The sequence below is a fragment of the Miscanthus floridulus genome, chromosome 4 (genome assembly GCF_019320115.1).
Source record: "Miscanthus floridulus cultivar M001 chromosome 4, ASM1932011v1, whole genome shotgun sequence".
NCBI lineage: Eukaryota > Viridiplantae > Streptophyta > Magnoliopsida > Poales > Poaceae > Miscanthus > Miscanthus floridulus.
In genome coordinates, this window is record NC_089583.1 from 35951273 (window position 1) to 35973182 (window position 21910).

A 21910-nucleotide genomic window follows, 5' to 3' on the forward strand; every position below is an offset into this window, starting at 1 on the left:
TCCTCGTCCTGCCTTGAGTCCACTGCTGAGTCCTCGTGCTTGTCCCCATCGCCGTTCGCCTCCCTCAAATCGTCGATGGTGCTAGAGATGTAGCAACTGGACTTCAGTGAGGCGCCATGGGATAAGGCCGCTGGCTTCGCTCTCACCAAGTACCCACAGAGTGGAGGTGGGGGGCATACCAGGCGGAATAGCATAGTGGAGATGGGGGGCATACCAGGCGGAAGGGGAGCCGACAGAGGCGTAGTCAACAGGCGGGCTGATGAAGGAAGATGCAGTTCGGCTCTGCGGCAGGGTGAAAGCTCTAGTTTGGTTTTGGTTAATTGATGAAACCCTAAGTGCTAACCTAGTTTATCAAAGTGATTATGAGATAGGTAGCACTGCTCCAAGTGATGAAGCAATGGCGAAGATCATGACAATGGTGATGGCATGGTGATGATCAAATGCTTGAGCTTGAAAAGAAGAAAGAGAAATACAAAAGGCTCAAGGCAAAGGTATAAATAGTAGGAGCCATTTTGTTTCGGTGATCAAGACACTTAGCAAGTGTGATCACATTTAGGTTAGATAGCCGTACTATTAAGAGGGGTGAAACTCATATTGAAATGTTGTTATCAAAGTACCACTAGATGCTCTAACTCATTGCATATGCATTTAGGATCTAGTGGAGTGTTAACACCCTTGACAGTATTTGTGAAAGTATGCTAACACATGTGCACAAGGTGATACACTTGGTGGTTGGCACATTTGAGCAAGGGTTAGAAACTTCACCGGTGAAGTGTCCGCCCGTAGAGTGCGGATAGTCCGACAGTGCCACCAGCGCCCTAGACAGAAAAGATAGGGGTTCATAGAGTGATGAGACGCTGGTGGTGTAGTGACCGGACGCTGGGTCCAGAGTCCAGTCAGTAGCAGCAGTGAGCACGCGTCTCGGTCTTGTGACCGGACGCTGGCTAGGTGTGTCCGGTCAGTGCTGACATGAGGTGCACAGAGGAAACGTTGAGTAACCGGACGCCGGGTGAGTCCGGTCAAGCATGACCAGACGTGCCCGGTCGTGAAATTTCACCTTTGGAACCTTACTGGAAACGACCGGACACTAGGGTCCTGTGTTCGGTCACTTTCTAACTGACGCGTCCGGTCATCACTTGACCGTTGAGATCGGGCGATCGGTGCTTGAAGCCGATGACATGTGGCAAGCATCGGGCGACCGGACGCTGGGGTCTTGCGCCCGATCGAACTGACCGGAGCGTCCGGTCACCCCGAGTTGTGCCCAGTGAAGAGGTATAACGGCTCTATTTCGTGGGGGCTTCTATTTAAGCCCCATGGCTGGCTCAAGCTCACTCTCTTGGCCATTTGCATTGACATATCAACCTTGTGAGCTTAGCCAAAGCCCTCCCACTCATCTCCATCATTGTTTCATCATCATTGTGAGATTGGGAGAGAATCCAAGCGCATTGATTGAGTGATTGCATCTAGTGGCACTTGGCATTCATGTTTCGCTGCAGGATTCACTTGTTACTCTTGGTGGTTGCCACCACCTAGACAGCTTGGAGCAGCGAGGATCATTGAGTGGAGGTTGGTGATTGTCTCCGGCTCCGATCGTTGTGGTTATGAGGGGTCTTGTGCCTTCCCCGGCGGAGAGCCGAAATGTAATTCTAGTGGATTGCTCGTGTCATTGAGTTACCTCACTTGTGGGTAGGTTCTTGCGGTGTCCAATTGTGTGGACGAGGTTCGTGCAACACCTCTTAGCCGCCGAACCACCAAGCGTTGGTCGACACAACAAGGACTAGCGTGCCGGCAAGCATGTGAACCTCGGGAGAAAAATTGGTTGTCTCTTGCCCTTTGGTATTCTCCCCGTGATTGATTTAGTATTCATCTTGTGATTGGTTCACTCCTCTACACGGCGGTATAATCACCCTACTCACTCATTTATATTCTTGCAAACTAGTTGTGGCAAGCTCTTTAGTGTAATTAGAATTGAGAGCTTGCTTTGTTATTTTAAGTTCATCTAGTGGAGCTCTTTAGAGTAGCAAGATTGAGAGCTTTTAGTGAGTAGTAACTTTGCAAGTTGTGTGCCTAGTAATCATTGCAACTAGAATTATTGGATAGGTGGCTTGCAACCCTTGTAGAGCTAGAGCAAGTTTGTATTTCGCTATTTGTCATACTGATCAAATTGTTCTAGTTGATTTGTAGATTTTAAATAGGCTATTCACTCCCCTCTAGCTATATTAGGACCTTTCACAGGGGCGGCCGGCCGGTGGACACGAGCAGAGTAGCAGCCCAACGGAGGTCGAGGTCCGTCCGCCGCCTTCTTTCTTCCTCTCCCCTCTCCTGCACTCGCGCCTGTTCCTTTTCCCGCGGGCGTGCGGTCGATTCCCGCGCCTCTTCCTTTTCCCGCGGGCGTGCGGTCGATTCCCCGCGGGACCACGCTCCTTTTGGCGCCCTTCCCCTACGACCGGCATCCGGCGTCCGCGGCGCGGTGGTAGGCGTCTGCCCGACGCCATTCGCGCCTAGGCGACGCCTACTCCTATGAGGCGAACGCCATACACGCTGAGGTCGTGGCGACCCCGACGCCCAGGCCCTCGACCACGCCTTGTCGCCTAGGCGACGACTCAAAAACATTGGTCAAAAGTACTAAGACCCACACCAAATGCATAAACAGGTTGTCCCTACAAAAAAAGGAGAGGAGCACAAATTAAAGCATATAATAAAAACTCCTTCTCACTACAGAGGAAACAAAGTAGCAAACTGCTAAGAAATGAATAGATCACTTTTGCAATCATGTGAGGGCGAAAATAGAATATTCCAATGGATGGAGAAAAAGAGATTAGTAAAAGCATATATCATATCAATAACATTGTTAACATTGCTAACATGAGAAATATGAGTCTGAACACTGTACCTGCTTGGAGTACCCTGTCAATCCAACAAGTAGCGTGTCTCGAATGGCTCTATATAAATCAGATGGCAGAATGGGTTTCTGTATCAAAAACAAATTGTAATGCTAGTAAGAAAAATACCATGAGTTAAATCATAAAAAGGGCCGCATATATTGGTATTAGCATTTAGTTCATGATGCAAATGAAACAATATTTAAAAAAAAACCCTGCTGCCAATGTAAAGAATATGCAGGGAAAAGTGAAGATATGCAATCACTACAAAACATATCCCAATTCATTTGTTGGCATTCTGGCAATCCAATCTACTTTTCTTTTTCAAAAGAAAAAAAAAGACTTTGTACACTAAAAAAGCTACTTACAGCTAACACGCTGTCAATCTCATTCTGTACTCTCCAGTTTAAGCAATCCATTAGCTGCAGCAAACAATTAGATATCTCATCAGTTCTTCCCAAGGGAAACCTCTCAACCTGAATGTAGATTGTAGATCACGCAAAAGGAGGTCCGGTGACTTACCATTTTATGAGCTTTAGGGGCACTCCATTCTCTAGCCTTCAGAAAACGCACCAAAATCCCTCTCAGATTTCCTTGATGCACATTCTGCAAACATATCTAACCAATCACTTTTTGGTCATATTATTTGTTTTTAAAAAATATAATATCAAGTGTCAACAGAAAAAATGCTGTCTACTGATGAAAAGAACAAGATCAATAGTAAATAATAAAACTAAACAACAAATTGCAATAGACATGTGGTGAAAAATACATAAGCTAACAGAATGCAGCACCACAGTCTTGTGATGCCAGCAGGTTGACATAAAAAAGAAAGAAAAACATTGTTTCTTAGTGGGGCATATTGTGATTCCAGAGTGGTTGCACAACCACACACGTCCTCAGTCCTGAGATCAACCATGCTCTTTGTCACACTAATCATGAGTCATGACAAGCACTTAAGGACCAAATAAAAGTCCGAATCTGCAATTGAAACGTCTCCACCAGGAACAGTCCAGGCCACAGGTCCACCTTCATCAGCACACGTCCAAATCAAACAATAGAAATTTCTTCGGCGATTGATTCGTGCTAGGTGAGATCCACACAGTGTGTGCACCATCCAACTACAAGCTTGGACAGAGTCCTCCCATGGGTTAAAGGACTAATTCAGCATGCAACACACCTAATCAATACTTTATATAATCTTGGGAGTACCTGACCCTAAAATATTTGAGAAAATTTCTTATTTGGTCCTGTTTAAAGTTGTCTTTCTTCTTTGGCCCTGAAACAAAATTTTTTAACTATTTAGCCTCACTCGAAGTTTCATTTTTAAATCTGGCCTTACCGGCATCTCCCGCCTCTAACACCGTTAAGTGGCATATAAAATGACCAAACTGTCCCTGAGACATTATGAGAAACCAAAGGTCACTCAGGCAGCATAACAACATAATTTTGAGCACTTTGAATCCAATTTTTATAACAAAAACTTTGATGTTATGAAAATTGGATTCAAAGTGCTCAAAATTATATTGTTATGCTGTCTGGGTGACCTTTGGTTTCTCATAATGTCTCAGGGGCAGTTTGGTCATTTCATGTGCCACTTAACGGTGTTAGAGACGGGAGATGACGGTAAGGCCAGATTGGAAAACGAAACTTCGAGTGAGGCCAAATAGGTAAGAAATTTTGTTTCAGGGCCAAAGAAGAAAGACAACTTTGAACCAGGGCCAAATAAGAAATTGCCCCAAAATATTTCTAGCATGCTAACACATGCTTAGAAAGTAGGAAGTCTAGACGGCCTCCTAGCCGGCAGCCAAGACCGAAATTAGTTGCGAGTCAAACAAGAAGAAAAGGAGTATTTGGGCTCCAAATGGAGCACTGGAACAGTATGTGAGTTTAGTTCCACATCGTGTAGCGATGGTGGGGGAGCACAACATATAAGGCGAGAGAACCCTCACCTATTAGGCTAGTCTTTTGGGTTGAGTAAGCCCAAAACCTTATATGTTGTAGCTCCGGTGGACCTGGGACCTGTGGGAACGCAGGCTCATGGTAACGAGCCGGGCCGGCTGTAAGCCAGCTCTAAGATCGTGAACTCGGTGGTCACCACCGGTTCCAACAATTGGTATCGAGCCTATGGTAAAAAAAAGCTAAATCCGATAAAAGATCTCGAACGTCACATATGGTGGGGGCACCCCGATGTGTGACTAAGGGGGAGATTGTTAGATCTCGAACGTCACATATGATGGGGGCACCCCGATGTGTGACTAAGGGGGAGATTGTTGGGGTTTAGTCCCACATCGTGTAGCGATGGTGGGGGAGCACAACATATAAGGCGGGAGAACCCTCACCTATCAGGCTAGTCTTTTGACTTGAGTAAGTTTAAGGCCTTATATGTTGTAGCTCCGGTGGACCTGAGACCTGTGGGAGCGCAGACTCGTGATAACGAGCCGGGCCGACTGTAAGCCAGCTCTAAGATCGTGAACTCGGTGATCACCACCGATTTCAATACAGTAGACGGCACCGACACCACAACTTGTACCAAAAATTGTAGTCAGGACCCAACCAGAGGTACTACTTTCATTTATATACCTCGTGACATATCGAAACAAATATCTCTGTATGCAACCCAAACAAGAGGAAAAGTTCATTTTCGAAATCGTAAAGGTGTTTCTGAAAGCACCAAATTGATTGTTGCAAAAACACTCAACACAGAACAAGTTTAAGCTTTACGGCAACAAAAAGATGCTATGTAAAGCACCAAGTTGAGAACTCAAAATCACTTCAATCCACAAGAAAGTCGAGTGGGGAAAAGACCAAAATTCTATCTCTGCCGAAAACTCGAAATAAATGAGCACGGACACAAAGCATTCTTGAGCTCAAGCCATAAAATGAGCTTCTCTCATGAAAAGAATCAAAATGAGTCGAAGACCCAAATTTGGTGTACACCGGACCAAATAACAGAAAGAAGTAGCGGGGGCAGGAAATAAGAGAAATTAAAGCACGCAAAATTTTCAATTTGATGGAAATTCCAACAGGATCGACAGTAAAAGGTCAGCGAAATTGAGCTCTGGACATAATCAAATTCAAAGATCTAAGCCCTACGCAGCTAACAGGACAACAGACTAACTCGCAGTTCTTCAGATTTTTTTTAATGAAGAAGCGCTCGGGAGCACCTAAATCCGCAAAAATGCGAGAACTAAAGCAAAACTCGACTTCGAAACAGGCACAAAATCTGCAGGGGTTTTCGTTCAGAAAGCAACCAGAACCAAATCAGTCACAAAACGGACAGAGATCCATCAGGAATAGACGAACAGCGAGTGGAGCAGATCGACACCTGGAATGTAGTCTTGAGCGGCTCCTCCACTGCAAGAAAGAAATTTCCGCAGTTCAGTGGCCAAGAAACCCGAGCCAGAGAGAAAAAAAGATGGATCTTTTCCTAGTTCTTTGCAAAGAATACGAGCACAAGAACAGAGGACTCACGCTGCTCTAGGTGATTTTCAACGGGAAAGCATCTAGCACCTTAGTTAGGTTTTGATGATTAATGACAATACATGATTACTGTGACTAACGTGTATTTTGCAGAGACAATTAAGTTAGGTCACGGTAATAGCAATCAATTAGGCAATCAAGGTGGTCATGCCCCTATGATGGAAATCATTTCGGTTTTCAAAGGATGGACGACAAGGTTAAGGATGAACTAGTTCTAAGTGTCGATTGGAGTTGGAGAGACACTTAGAGTAGTTTAGGACTTTGTTTTTTTTCTTTGGTCACACTATTAAGGGGGTATGAACGGGTAGCTTGACCTAGATGAGTCTAGTGAGTTAGGTGTGGTGCACACTTGTTAAAACTAGCACTAGGTAGCTCCAAAACAGCCCTTTGATCCAATGGAGCAAACTTTATTCGCATGTGATCGAGAGTTGGAAGTGAATGGAGGGTCAAATACTGACCGGACGCAGGCTCAGGGTCCGGTCAATTCATTTGACCAAGGTAAAAGCATCTGAAAGTGACTGAACACTGAGGGCCAGTGTCCAGTCGACTCCAGTAAGGTCCCAGAGAGGGAGAATCCTGATCGGACGCGTCCGGTCAATGCTGACCGGACGCTGATCAGCAAGTGACCGGACGCTAGGGGTCCAGTGTCCGATCAACATCAGTAAGATTCTAGTGAAGGGAAAAAGTGACCGGACGCGTCCGGTCAGTGCTGACCGGACGCTGGCCAACATCCGATCAACACTTAACCACTAGAGTTCGGGGTGTACTGACCGGAGCGTCCGATCAATATGACAGGAGCGTCCGATCACCCCGCAGAGGCACATAACGGTTCGTTTTTCAGCCGGTGTTATAAATACAACCTCCACTCGTATGTGGGGGTATTTTTGCTCATTCCAACAGCTGAGAAACACCTTAGAGAGTGCCAAGAAGAGCAAGGTCCTAGTGAGGTGATTGAGATTTGAGAATTCCAAAGAGAACCCTCATTAGTGAGATCAAGAGTAGCAAAGTGTGCATCCACCCTTCTTATTAGGCTTGTCGTGATCAAGTAAGAGTTCGTGTTTGTTACTCTTGGTGATCGCCATCACCTAGACGGCTTGGTGGTGATTGGGAGCTTGGTGATCATCCGGAGAGCTTGTGGATGACCCAACTCAAGTTGTGAGCGGTTGTGGGTGATTCACCGCGATGGAGTGTCGAAGAATCAACTCGTAGAGAGCACTTAATCCTTGCGTGGATCAAGGGGGAGCTACACCCTTGCGTGGGTGCTCCAACGAGGACTAGTGGGGAGTGGCGACTCTCCGATACCTCGGGAAAACATCGCCGCGTTCCTCCTTTTCTATTTACTTTGAGCATTTACTTTGAGCAATTCAATTCTTGTCTTTACATTCGTAGAATTGCCATGCTAGAGTAGAATTGGAACTTAGGTTGCAAGTCTTTTGTGCGGTAGAACAATTAGAAATACTTTCAAGGCACAAGGGGTTAATTGGGCTAACCATAGGATTTAATTATTGCAAAAAAAAAAATAGAATTAACCCAATTCACCCCCTCTTGGGCATCTTGATCCTTTCAATTGGTATCAGAGCCTCGTGCTCACATATTTAGGCTTAACCGCCTAGAGCAAGATGTCTCACGGGGATGAACCTCCTCCTATCTTTGAGGGAGATAATTTTCCTTATTGGAAATTCGCATGGAGGCGTATCTAGAAGCTCTAGATGTTGGTATTCTTAGAGCCGCCTCACATGGCTTCCCAAAACCTCGGGATGCTACTCACCTGCAAGGCGATGAGGTGAACTACGAGAAGTGGAATGTAAAGGCTCGAAACACCATCTTTAGAGGCCTTTGCAAAGATGTGTTCAATTAGGTGAGGAACCACAAAGACGCCCATGCACTATGGTCGGACGTTTGTGCGCTCCATGAGGGAACTAAGAGTGAGCGTGAGGAACGCTGGCATCTTGTCATGAAAAAGCTCAACTCTTTTGAAATGCTTCCTAAAGAATATGCTAATGAGATGTATTCACGTTTGAATGTTCTTATAGAGGAAGTCAATGGGCTTGAACTCACTCAAATGCAACCATCCGATGTTGTAAGAAAGATTTTGAGTGTCCTCCCCATTGATAAATATGGGTATATTATGACCGTGCTTCATCAAGGTGATCTTTTCACCGCTGCACCGACACAAATCTTGGGAAAGATCAATGCTCATGAGATGTACATGCACATCATGCCATAAGATGGCTCATCCTCTACCAAGAAGAAAGATAAGGACTTAGCATTCAAAGCTAGCCAAGAGAAGGGTAAAGCAAGACTTGAGTATGAGAGCTCAAGTGATGATGAAGTTGATGATGAAAGTCTTGCTCTCATGGTGAAGAAGACCGCCTAGATGCTAAAGAAGCTCAACAAGAGTGGCATCAAGTTTGATGGCAAGAAGAAGATGTTCTTCACTAGCTCTAGAAGGAAGCCAATCTCTGAGATGAATTGCTTTAATTGTGGAGAACTTGGTCATCTAGCACACCAATGCACTAAGCCCAAGAAAGACAAGTTAAAAGAATAAATACAAGGGCAAGAAAGATGACTCAAGTAATGAAGAAGAAGAAGAGAAGAAGAAGAACAAGCCATACAAGAAGAGAGATGGCAAGAAGAAGGACTTCCACAAGAAGAAGAAGAGTGAAAAGGCATACATTGTTGGTGATTGGCTTACAGACATTGATTCATCTAGTGCCTCATCCGATGATGATAGTGACAACGAGAAGGTGGCCACAATTGTTATCAACTCTTCATCATCTTCATCGCCACCACCGTCCATCATCCTCTACACACCTATGCCTTATGGCCAAGGGTGACCACAAGGTATCTAACAATGATGATAGTAGTGATGATGAGCATGCTAGTGATGATGATAGCGATAGTGATGATGATGAATATGAATCACCTTCTGATGATGATCTTGCTAGATTGCTAAAACAATACACTAAGATCATTATAAAAACTAGAGCTAAAAATGATTCTCTTTTAGCCAAATGTGATATAGCGGAAAAGGCTAGTGTTGAGCTTAAATAAGCAAATGATGCTATATCATCTAAACTCAAGGAGCTCAAATCTTCTAAGAAAGAGCTTCTGGAAAACATGATAAACTTGAGAGGATATATAATGAGGTCATCACTAGCCACAACAAGCTAAGAGAAGAATACACCACTCTTAAGATTAATCATGATAATCTTGTCATTGCTCAAGAATTTTTATCCGATGAGCCACATGATGCTACTAACAATGTTGTCAAGATTGATATAGCTACATCATGTGATGATTTGATCATTGAGAGCATTGAGCAAAGTTCTAGTAGCAAGGGCAAGCAAGTGGTTGAAGCCGATGATTATAATGAGTTTGTCAAGCTCAAGAATGACAATGAAAAGCTCAAGAAAGATCTTGAAGAACTCAAAACCACCAAGTCTATTGTGCTAGAAACTATTGTCCATGATGATGGTTTGATCCTTGAGAATGAGAAGCTCAAAGATATGAACAAGAAGCTCAAGGAAGAGAAAAACAATGATGCTCTCAAGGAAGAAAACAAGAAGCTCAAGTTAGAGAAAGAGTATCTTAAGATTGGATTAAGCAAGTTCACTAGAGGCAAGCATCTTCAAAGTGAGCTACTAATGAACATCATCATGAAGATGGATAGAAGTGGCATTGGTTACTTGGCAAACCAAGAGGAGAAGGCTCAAACTCAACAACAACATAAGTCAAAGCCAAAGCCAAAGAGATGTTTTGAGTGTGGACAAGAAGGCCACTTTGCTCATGAGTGCCAAACTCCACCACCATAACCCTTGCCCAAGCATGCTAGACCTTTTGCCTTCAATGCTCACTACATGCTTAGAAAGGATTCTAGTGGAAAGATGAAAGTCATATTCTTAGGACCCCCTAACAAGAATAGGCCTATGAAGATTTGGGTGGCTAAGTCACTTGTTGAGAAGGTGAAGAGCCCTCAACAAGTTTGGGTTCCTAAAGCTTGAATCTCTTGTGTGTAGGTGAACTACAAGACCGGTGGAAGTCATTGGGTTATTGATAGTGGTTGCACTCAACATATGACCGGTGGTCCTCATATGTTCACCTCACTAGATGAAGAGGTAGATGGACAAGAGAGAATAACATTTGGAGATAACTCAAAGGGCAAGGATTAAAGGATTGGGCAAAGTGACAATATCAAATGATCATTCCATCTCCAATATGCTATATGTTGCTTCATTGAGCTTCAACTTGCTATCCGTTAGACAATTGTGTGATCTTGGCTTCCAATGCTTGTTCACCAAGAAGGAGGTTGTTGTATCCAAGGTAGATGATAATCAAGTGATATTCAATGGATTTAGATACGACAACTTATATCTAGTGGACTTCACCTCCGAAGATGCAAACTTGAAGACTTGTCTATTCACCAAAATAACACTTGGGTGGCTATGGCATAGAAGACTTGCTCATGTTGGTATGAGTTTACTCAAGAAGATAATGAAGAATGATTTGGTGAGAGGGTTGAGTGCAATGACTATGATGAATATGTCAAGCTCAAGAATGCAAATGAAAAGCTCATGAAAGATCTTGAAGAGATGAAAAGCCACAACACCATTGTGCTATAAACTCTTGATCATGATGAAGATTTGATCCTTGAAAATGAGAAGCTCAAAGAAGAGAACAAGAAGCTCAAGGAAGAGAAGAACAATGATGTTCTCAAGGAAGAGAACAAGAAGCTCAAGATGGAGAAAGAGCATCTCAAGATGGGATTGAGCAAGTTTGCAAGAGGCAAGCATCTCCAAAGTGAGCTACTCATGAACACTATCATGAAGATGGATAGAAGTGGCATTGGATATGTGGCAAGTGTAGAGAAGAAGAAGGCTCAAGTTCAACAACAACAATCAAAGCCAAAGCCAAAGAGATGTTTTGAGTATGGACAAGAAGGCCACTTTGCTCATGAGTGCCAAACTCCACCGCCACAACCCTTACCCAAGCATGCTAGACCCTTTGCCTTCAATGCTCACTACATGCTTAGAAAGGATTCTAGTGGAAAGATGAAAATCATGTTCTTAGGTCCTCCCAACAAGAATAGGCCTAAGAAAATTTGGGTTGCAAAGTCACTTGTTGAGAAGGTGAAGGGCCCTCAACAAGTTTGGGTTCCTAAAGCTTGATCTCTTATGTGTAGGTGAACTATAAGACCGGTGGAAGTCATTAGGTTATTGATAGTGGTTGCACACAACATATGACCGGTGATCCTCGTATGTTCACCTCACTAGATGAAGAAGTAGATGGACAAGAAAGAATCACATTTGGAGATAACTCAAAGGGCAAGGTCAAATGATTGAGCAAAGTGGCTATATCAAATTATCATTCCATCTCCAATGTGCTATATGTTGCTTCTTTGAGTTTCAACTTGCTATCCAGTTGGACAATTATGTGATCTTGGCTTCCAATGCTTGTTTACCGAGAAGGAGGTTGTTGTATCCAAGAAGGATGATGATCATGTGATATTCAAAGGATTTAGATACAACAACCTATATCTAGTGGACTTCACCTCCTGAAGATGCAAACTTGAAGACATGCCTATTCACCAAAACAACACTTGGGTGGCTATGGCATAGAAGGACTTGCTCATGTTGGGATGAGCTCACTCAAGAAGCTAATGAAAAATGATTTGGTGAGAGGGTTGAAGGATGTGAAGTTTGAGAAGGACAAGCTTTGTAGTGCATGTCAAGCCGGCAAGCAAGTTGCAAATACCCATCCAACAAAAGCTTTCATGTCAACCGTAAGAGTGCTAGAACTCCATCATATGAACTTATTTGGGCCAACAACATACAAGAGTTTGGGAGGAAAATCTTTATTGTCTTGTGATTATTGATGACTATTCAAGGTACACATGGGTATTCTTCCTTCATGACAAATCTGAAGTTGCATCTTATTTCAAGAAGTTTGCCAAGAGAGAACAAAATAAATTTGAAGTGAAGCTTAAGAAGATAAGAAGTGACAATGGGAAGGAATTTAACAACACAAATATAGAAGCCTATTGTGATGAAGTTGGGATCAAGCATGAGGTCTCCGTAACATATACTCCTCAACAAAATGGTGTAGTTGAGAGGAAGAACCAGGCATTGATCACTCTTGTAAGAACAATGCTTAATGAGTACAACACCCCTAAAGCTCTATGGGCGGAAGCTATCAACACCACATGCTATGCATCAAACCGCCTATTCCTTCAAAAGTTCCTTGGCAAGACACCTTATGAGTTGCTCAATGGGAAGAAGCCGGACGTCTCCATCTTTAGGGTGTTTGGTTGCAAATGCTACATCTACAAGATGCGTCAACACCTAGGGAAGTTTCAAAGACAGTTGTGATATTGGTTTTCTTGTTGGTTACTCATCAAAGTCCAAAGCATATAGAGTATTTAATCATGCCCCCGGCTTGGTTGAAGAAACATATGATATGGAATTTGATGAATCTAACGGCTCCCAAGGAGCACATGAGAATCTTGATGATGTAGGTGATGAACCATTGAGGGAGGCTATGAAGAACATTCTGGTTGGAGACATCAAGCCTAAAGATGATGAAGATGATGTACAAGTGATTGAACCACCGTTCTTCATCAAGTGTGTCACAAGATGGTGATAAAGATGGGAGAGTAGAAAATGAAGACACTCATGTCTCCCATGATCAAATGGTGGTACAAGCACAAGATGTTGATGCTCCACAACCTCCTCCTCAAATGGTCAATAGAAGAAATACACCTCTACTACAAGATCATCCACAAGATCTCATCATAGGGAGTCCTTCAAAGGGTGTAATGACTCACTCACAAAAACTTGCTTCATTTATTGCTCATCACTCTTTTGTCTCTTGCTTTGAGCCTACTAAGGTAGAAGAAGCTCTTCAAAATCCGGATTGGATAAATGTAATGCATGAAGAGTTGAACAACTTCACCCGTAATAAAGTTTGGACTCTTGAAGAGCGGCCTAAAGGTGCAAGAGTCATTGGAACAAAGTGGGTGTTCTAAAAAAAGCAAGATGATCAAGGCGTTGTTGTGAGGAACAAGGCAAGACTAGTGGCAAAGGGGTTCTCTCAAGTTGAAGGTTTGGATTTTGGAGAGACATTTGCACCGGTTGCAAGATTAGAAGCCATCTGTATCCTCCTTGCATATGCATCACATCATAAAATGAAACTTTATAAAATGGATGTGAAAAGTGCATTTTAAATGGCTTTATTAATGAACTAGTCTGTGTTGATCAACCTCCCGGGTTTGAAGACCCTAGATATCCTAATCATGTTTATAGGTTGTCCAAGGCTTTATATGGGCTTAAGCAAGCCCCAAGAGTTTGGTATGAGCGCCTTCGGGACTTCCTCATTGAGAAGGGCTTCACCATTGGGAAGGCCGACACCACACTATTTACCAAGAAGCTTGATGAACATATCTTCATTTGTCAAGTGTATGTTGATGATATCATCTTTGGATCATCAAATGAAGATTCTTGCAAAGAGTTTGGTAAATTGATGTCGAAGAAGTTCGAGATGTCAATGATTGGAGAGCTTACATTCTTTCTTGGTTTTCAAGTCAAGCAAATGAGAGAAGAGATTTTCATCTCTCAAGAGAAATATACTAATGATCTTCTCAAGAGATTCAAGATGGATGAATGTAAGCCAATCAAGACACCAATGCCAACTAATGGACTATCTCGACCTAGATGAGGGAGGTAACCTCGGTTGATCAAACTCTCTACCGCTCTATGAATGGTAGTTTGTTATATTTAACCAGCATCTAGGCCCGACATCATGTTTAGTGTGTGTATGTGTACTAGATTTTAAGCTAATCCTAAGGAAACTCATTTGATTGTCATAAAAAGAATCCTTAGGTATCTTAAACACACACAAGCATTGGCCTTTGGTATCCTAAAGGAGGTATATTTGAATTAGTTGGCTATTTTGATTTGGATTATGCCGGTTACAAAGTTGATAGAAAGAGCACATCCGGAGGGTGTCATTTGCTTGGTAGATCACTTGTGTCTTGGTCCTTCAAGAAATAAAATAGTGTGGCTTTGTCCACCATCGAAGCGGAATACATTGCCGCGGGTGCTTGTTGTGCACAAATACTTTACATGAAACAAACTTTGCTAGACTATGGTGTAGTTCTAGAAAAAGTACCTCTTTTGTGCGACAATGAAAGTGCGGTAAAACTTGCAAATAATCTGGTTCAACACTCTCGCACCAAGCACATATATATCCGCCATCACTTTCTTAGAGATCATGTTGCTAAAAATGATATATCACTAGAAGGTGTAAGGACCGAGGATCAATCGACGGATATCTTCACTAAACCGCTAGATGAGACAATATTTTGTAGATTACGGAATGAGCTCAATGTGCTTGATTTTAGTAATTTCACTAAAAAATGAGCTTGTGTTGTCCCTTGAATTGTATTGTAATATACAACATGTTTAATGTTTTGTAATGCATATAGGGCTTGTCTAACATGGTTAAGATAACCGCCAAAAAGCGTGTGAAGAAGCTTAACCTTGGATCAAACTTGACAAGCAACTAAATTTACTTACAAATATTGCATTGCATATGCATGAATGTTGTTTTGTCGTTTGTCTTCAAATTACCCTCTTATTGCCTATTTTCTTAAAAAGAATTATAGCCTAAGGCAAAATACTTTGAAAAACTTGAGGGTTTGAGAGAGGTCACTCACATCAGTCTCAATTGGTGTTTATTTGGATCTTATTCAAGTTGGGACTTGATTAGGAACAGGCAGCATGAAGGACTTTGAAGATTTGCTAGAAAAGAGTGACCGGACGCTGCACCGGACTCTGAAGTCCAGCGTCCGGTTAGTTCACAGGAGGTGAACTTGCTGCGAAGGAGTGACCGGACTCTGCATTTCAGCGTCCGGTCAGAAGGCATTTCAACGTCTGATTGTGTGGAGAAGACGAAGGCTGTATTGACCGGACTCTGGATGCGTCCGGTCGGTGTCCACCGGACGCGTTCGGTCATGATTTTAGAGGAATTGGACCTCTCTGGAATCGACCGGATACTGGGTGGCAGCGTCCGGTCGCTGCCACTAGAGCGTCCGGTCAATAGGAATCGTGTGGATTGCAAACTCTTTCTCCATTTTCTATTCAATCCCACGGGGGACCCCTTTATAATCGAGCATCGCTCTGACCTAGCCCCTTACCTGCGCCAACTTCGCCTCCTGTCCACGCCGCTATGTGCTCGTGCCCTAGCCATCGCCTCCATGCCACCACAGCGCCTCCCCGCGCTCCTGAGCCGCCTCTCTACGCCACCGCAGCTTCTCACATGCCCATGCGCCGCCTCCTGTCTGCGCCCGTGTAGAGCTACCGTGCCCGTGCCAAGCTACCGTGCCCACGCCGCCGCATCATCCACCACCGCTCGCCAAGTCCCCGTGCTGCGCCATCCGAGCTTTAGTGTCAACGCTGTCGTGCCTTCACCATCTTCACGCAGCACAGCCCTAGTGCTGATGACGTGCCAAGCAGCAGCACCGCCATTGGATTTCCCCGACCAATCCATGCCGACCAACGAACCCTAGCCTCGCTGATCCGGTGGTTCCCCGTTCGTACCTCTTCTCGTTGTTTCGCCGGTTCATCAGGTAGCAAGCCAGCGTTTCAATTTCGTACCTAACTGCTTGCTCTATTAGGGTTTCATATCTCTAGATGTATAATTAAAATTATTTGTATATCCTATCTATTCCATCATGCAGTGACTCGGTGCTATTGAGGTGTCAGTGGTAGTTGTCAGTTAACTCAGGGCCAAGCTCGTGGTACGGAACGAGGCCAAGCCTCAGAAGTGACAGTTGATCTTTATCAGCGGCAGTTGATTCTTCTCAGATCCATCAGATGGCTCGTACGAAGAATGTCGGAGGTGGTCCCGGTGATGAGGATTCGAGGCCCCCGCCTCGCTAGCCTATAGATCCAAAAGGCAAGGCGATAAAGAAGATAGTAGTAAGGAAGTGCAAGTATCCAGATGCAGAGATAGCAAGAGCTGCCGTAGTTGCAGAGGCCACAAAGCGTGCCGAGAGAGGAGGTGCTCGTAGCAGAGTCCGGATTGTAGACCAGCTTTCACCAGAAGTGAGGGCTACACTTGAGCGAGTTGAGCGCCTTCATGGTGGTCTAGCTAGGACTCATGATTGGAGGACGGCGTATTGCCATTGATGAGGGCCAGCCTCAGGGGAAGTCATAGCAGCAGCCATAGGTAGTAGAGCAGACTCAGGAGGCATAGCCAGCATAGCAGACTCAGGAGGGTGAGCAGGCCAAGGAGATAGAGCCGACACATCAGCCATAGTTTTGCCACTCTGGTCATACACGTGCTCTAGTTACACCGAGGCTAGACACTCAGAGGAGGGGTTCTCATCCACCGTCTAGACCACAGGGTCCGCCTCCAGTGACCCATCTTGACCTAAGGGCCGCCACGGCCAAGCAGGTGCAACAGTTGAGGTTCGTGGATTTTGAGGTGTGGTTTCCACCCAGGAGGGAGGAGAGAGCATCAGAGGGGTTCTACACACCTTTGCAGGAGGATTTCTATAATGCCTATCTTAATAGTGGAGCAGTATTCAGATCACAGAGGGTGTGCAACATAGAGTCTATTGTTGCAGCAGCTGGAGAGCACATTCGCCCCTACCTTGCATATCTGCTGGGGCTGACAGACTTGATTGGACGGACCGGATTATATGTTCCATCTTGGGTTCATCAGTTCTATGCTTCTCTCTAGATTGACCCATAGCATAACTATATTCACTTTACATTCAGAGGCAGAGACTACCGGCTGACAAGCACTAGGGTTAGGGAGATACTCAGGCTTCAGGAGCAGCCTATCAGGTTACATGAGGTTTGCTATGGACAGACAGCGCCTCCCTAGACACCCTCATGGCTGTATGGTGCCCCCTACGGACTTGGTTCGTCACTGTTTCACAGAGCCCTTTGGCGAGGGGTCACACAGGAACCCCAGTGATCTTACTCCTACTGCTTGCGTGCTTGAGGCTATCATGAGGAGGACATTGCTTCTGAGGATGGGGTATCGTGAGGGCTTGACTCGCATACAGTTGTGGCTTATCAACTCTCTAATGCAGCAGACAGTTTTTGATATTTGGGATCTTCTTTTGTTAGAGATGGAGGACACTATAGCTGAGGGCTTCAGAGGTTGCAGGCAGGTACCATATGCCCACTGGATCACCTTTCTTATTCACAGGGCAGTTACTGTGAGGCCACCAGAGATGCTGAGTATAGTGGTGCTACGACGGAATTCCCTTCATACAACATGACTCAGATGATTCGTCATAGCACTGCCATAGGCACCTAGCCAGCCGCGCCATCGTCTCGATGTGCTAGAGTCTATAGCCCAGCAGGATGATATTATTAGGGGTATTGTAGCTACAGAGGAGGAGCAGCTTGCTCAGTAGGAGGGGATGGTCGTGAGCGACCCTAGTGACAGTTCTGATGATGACTACCAGCCCATTCCTCAGATGCCTCCACGATGACATGATGCTGAGGCCGGTAGCTCTACTTCAGCTCCACCTGCACCGCAGACAGATCCAGCTCTCCTTGCTATACTTGAGCGGATGAGGCAGGACCAGGCATGATAGGCTCAGGAGACAACTGCTACATTTGCTCTGTTCTAGACTCGGTAGGACAAGTTTCAGCGACAACAGCTAGCTATTCAACAGCAAACGTAGGCTCTACAGCAGCAGCAACAGGCCATGCATCAACAGCAGATCCTCATTAAGCAGCAGCTACTTGGATTTATGCAGCATGTAGTGACAACGATTGGGGCTCCACCGCCACAGCCTCCGCCCTAGCTTGGTCAGCCTGCCACCACTTTGATGACTCCAGCATTACAGCCTAGTGGGCTTCAGAGTCAGGGACAGCCACCAGCACAGTTTGCTTCACCTACAAAGCAGGTGTCCTAGTATTTTGCTTCACTAGTGATAGCCCCACAGTTCACACCTCTTTAGACGGGCTTCACACCGGCTGAGACGCCCTCGCTGCTAGTGCCAGAGACTACAGTGTCCAAGAGCGTTGGTGCTTCCTTCAGTGAGTTGACAGGGCAGCCTACTCCTCCATACTTGCATGTCCCAGGTCCTTCTATCGTTGCACCTATTACCGGGACTATAGAGACGCTCCCTTCATCAGTGGCATCATCAGAGCCAGCTACTTTAGTCATACCAGCACAGCCTATAGTAGCTTCTATTCCTGATCTGACCCAGACTGCTTCAGCATCGCTTCTAGCTATAGAGGGTCAAACTGCTCAGAGCTCAGGGTCAGATGATGATGGTGCCCAGTTTCAGCTTGCTCCTCGTACCTCAGTGCCCGGCTCGTCTGCTGCAGCCCCGCCGATCGACCCTTAGGTTTTGGTGTTTGACGCCAAAGGGGGAGAGGGTTCGAGTATGATAGTCTTAGGGGGAGCGACTATTTAGGGGGAGTCTATCTTTTATTAGCTTATCTATTACATTTGGAGTTTTTATGTGTGTGATACATTATGCATTCATGTTTTCTATTATATTTATGTGATAGTGATATCTACGTGATCATGATATGTGACATGTGTGCTGTCTACTTTGAGTTCTTTATATGTCATATCACTTGTGCTATGTTCATTTGCCTTTGCTTCCATGTTTTACTCCGATGCAAATGAGCTTCATTACTTGTACTCATGCTTATTTCATATCTTTTGAGTACATCATGTTGGCTTGGGTCATATAAGCTTGCCTAACACTTTTGTTCTTATTGTCAAAAGCTTATATGAATCAAGCATGTTAAAAACCTCATCTCTTTCACATACTCGAGGTAGTATTGCCATCAATCACCAAAAAGGGGGAGATTGAAAGCATCTAGGCCCCTAGTTGGGTTTCGGTGATTAATGACAATACGTGATTACTGTGACTAATGTGTGTTTTGCAGAGACAATTAAGTTAGGTCACGGTAATGGCGATCGATTGGGCAATCAAGGTGGTCATGCCCCTACGATGGAAATCGTTTCGGTTTTCAAAGGATGGACGACAAGGTTAAGGATGGACTAGTTCTAAGTATCAATTGGAGTTGGAGAGACACTTAGAGTAGTTTAGGACTTTGTTTTTCCTTTGGTCGTACTATTAAGGGGGGTATGAACGGGTAGCTTGACCTAGGTGAGTCTAGTGAGTTAGGTGTGGTGCATACTTGTTAAAACTAGCACTAGGTAGCTCCAAAACAACCCTTTGATCCAATAGAGCAAACTTCATTCACATGTGATCGAGAGTTGGAAGTGAATGGAGGGTCAAATACTGACCGGACGCTGGCTCAGGGTCCGGTTAGTTCATTTGACCAAGGTGAAAGCGTCTAGAAGTGACCGGACGCTAAGAGGTCAAGTGACCGGACGCTGAGGGCCAGCGTCCGGTCGACTCCAGTAAGGTCCCAGAGAGGGAGAATCCTGATCGGACGCGTCCGGTCAATGCTGACTGGATGCTGATCAGGTTTCGGCTACTGACCGGACGCTGCTCAGCATGTGACCGGACGCTGGAGGTCCAGCATCCGGTCGACATCAGTAAGGTTCCAGTGAAGGGAAAAAGTGACCGGACGCATTCGGTCAGTGCTGACCGGACGCTGGCCAGCGTCCGGTCAACACTTAACCACTGAAGTTTAGGGTGTACTGACCGGAGCGTTCGATCAACATGACCGGAGCGTCCGGTCACCTTGCAGAGGCACATAACGGTTCGTTTTTCAGCCAGTGTTATAAATACAACCTCCACTCATGTGTGGGAGTACTTTTGCTCACTCCAACAGCTGAGAAACACCTTAGAGAGTGCCAAGAAGAGCAAGATCCTAGTGAGGTGATTGAGATTTGAGAATCCCAAAGAGAGCCCTCATTAGTAAAATCAAGAGTAGCAAAGTGTGCATCCACCCTTCTCATTAGGCTTGTCGTGGTCAAGTGAGAGTTCATGCTTATTACTCTTGGTGATCGCCATCACCTAGACCGCTTGGTGGTGATTGGGAGCTTGGTGATCATCCGAAGAGCTTGTGGATGACCCAACTCAAGTTGTGAGCGGTTGTGGGTGATTCACCGCGACGGAGTGTCGAAGAATCAACCTGTAGAGAGCACTTGATCCTTGCGCGGATCAAGGGGGAGCTACACTCTTGCGCGGGTGCTCCAACGAGGACTAGTGGGGTGTGGCGACTCTCCGATACCTCGGCAAAACATCGTCGCGTTCCTCCTTCTCTATTTACTTTGAGCAATTCAATTCTTGTCTTTACATTCATATAATTGCCATGCTAGAGTAGGATTGGAACTTAGGTTGCAAGTCTTTTGTGTGGTAGAACAATTAGAAACACTTTCTAGGCATAAGGGGTTAATTGGGCTAACCATAGGATTTAATTATTGCAAAGAAATTTAGAATTAGCCCAATTCACCCCTCCTCTTGGGCATCTTGATCCTTTCACAACGGAACAGGAAGAGCACATGCCTGCAAAGCGGGATTAATCCGGGAAAGTGATGCGCACCTTGATGGTCTTCCCGTCGTAGGCGTCCACCCACTTCCCAGCGATGAGCCCCTGCGTCCTGGGTAGCCCCACGGAGCGGATCTTCTCCATCGCGGCGCCCGCGTCCGCGCTCATCTGCACACCCAAAATATATCAAACCGGCAACCAACAAGCGAACGAAGGCACCGCACAGTGACGCGGCGATGGGAGGGCAAGGGGTGCGGTATGAAGCGGCGAAGAGGAAGATGACGAGTTGATAAGGTGAGAGGGGGGAGCCGTACGTGGCGGAGGGGGATGACGCGGGAGGAAGCGGCGGCGGCGGCGGGGATGTGGCGGGTACCGAGTGCTACCGCGTGTTGCATAGTCATCATCACCATCGCGATTTGAAACTAGAATCGGGACGCGTCACGGGTGTACGAGCGAGGAAAACGACGAGTGGCGATGGCGGACGCCGGAGGAAGGCCCCACCTCCTGCGCGTCTGGCATTGCTGGGGGAGGGTTTTGGTGTTGCCGGGGGGGGGGGGCAGTTTGTGGAGGCGGCATTAAGGCGGCGGCGCGTTTGGCGTGGCCGATTCCTACGCCGAGGGAAGGGAAGGATTTGGCGATTGATTTCCTTTTTTCGCTGGGATCCTCGGAGCTGGGAGTGGGAGACCGCGCAAGAGAGGGAGCACGTGCGAAGGGCGGTTTCCTTTTCTGCCGGGCCAGCTATCGCATGGGGGAAGCGAGGGGATCGCAGGGGACGCGGACTGAAGGCGACCCAAAAAAAAGTCGCACGAAAAAATTATCTTAGTTTTGTTCTTTTTAGTTGTAGGAGATTACTGTCGTCGACTGTTGTGTTGAGACACGTTCAGCGATCTTTACGTTATATATTTACAGTGTATATAATCATCCCTGCGTCTGCGCCAGGGATCGAATCGAAATATCGAATAGTACAGCCGTCCCGTTCCTTGTCTTCACGCACGCGGCACGCCTAGCCACCTCGATGGCTCGACGTACCTCCGAGCATGTCCGGCGGCGGCGGCCGCATCTATGGTCCGACGAAACTTGAGAACGACTTCTACACTT

At 45.6% G+C, this 21910-nt stretch overlaps 1 protein-coding gene across 1 annotated transcript; it reads right to left on the reverse strand.

The window, feature by feature from the left end:
- Positions 1-2603: 2603 nt before the first annotated feature.
- LOC136548385 (uncharacterized) lies at positions 2604-21055 on the reverse strand. Its single transcript, XM_066539937.1, has 6 exons — positions 20893-21055; positions 6211-6284; positions 3405-3488; positions 3251-3304; positions 2894-2971; positions 2604-2660 (listed from the first exon to the last, which is right to left on the reverse strand). The coding sequence occupies exons 1-6, from the start codon at positions 20978-20980 to the stop codon at positions 2604-2606; spliced, it is 435 nt and encodes a 144-aa protein (XP_066396034.1). The 5' UTR covers positions 20981-21055.
- Between the last annotated feature and the right edge of the window lie 855 nt (positions 21056-21910).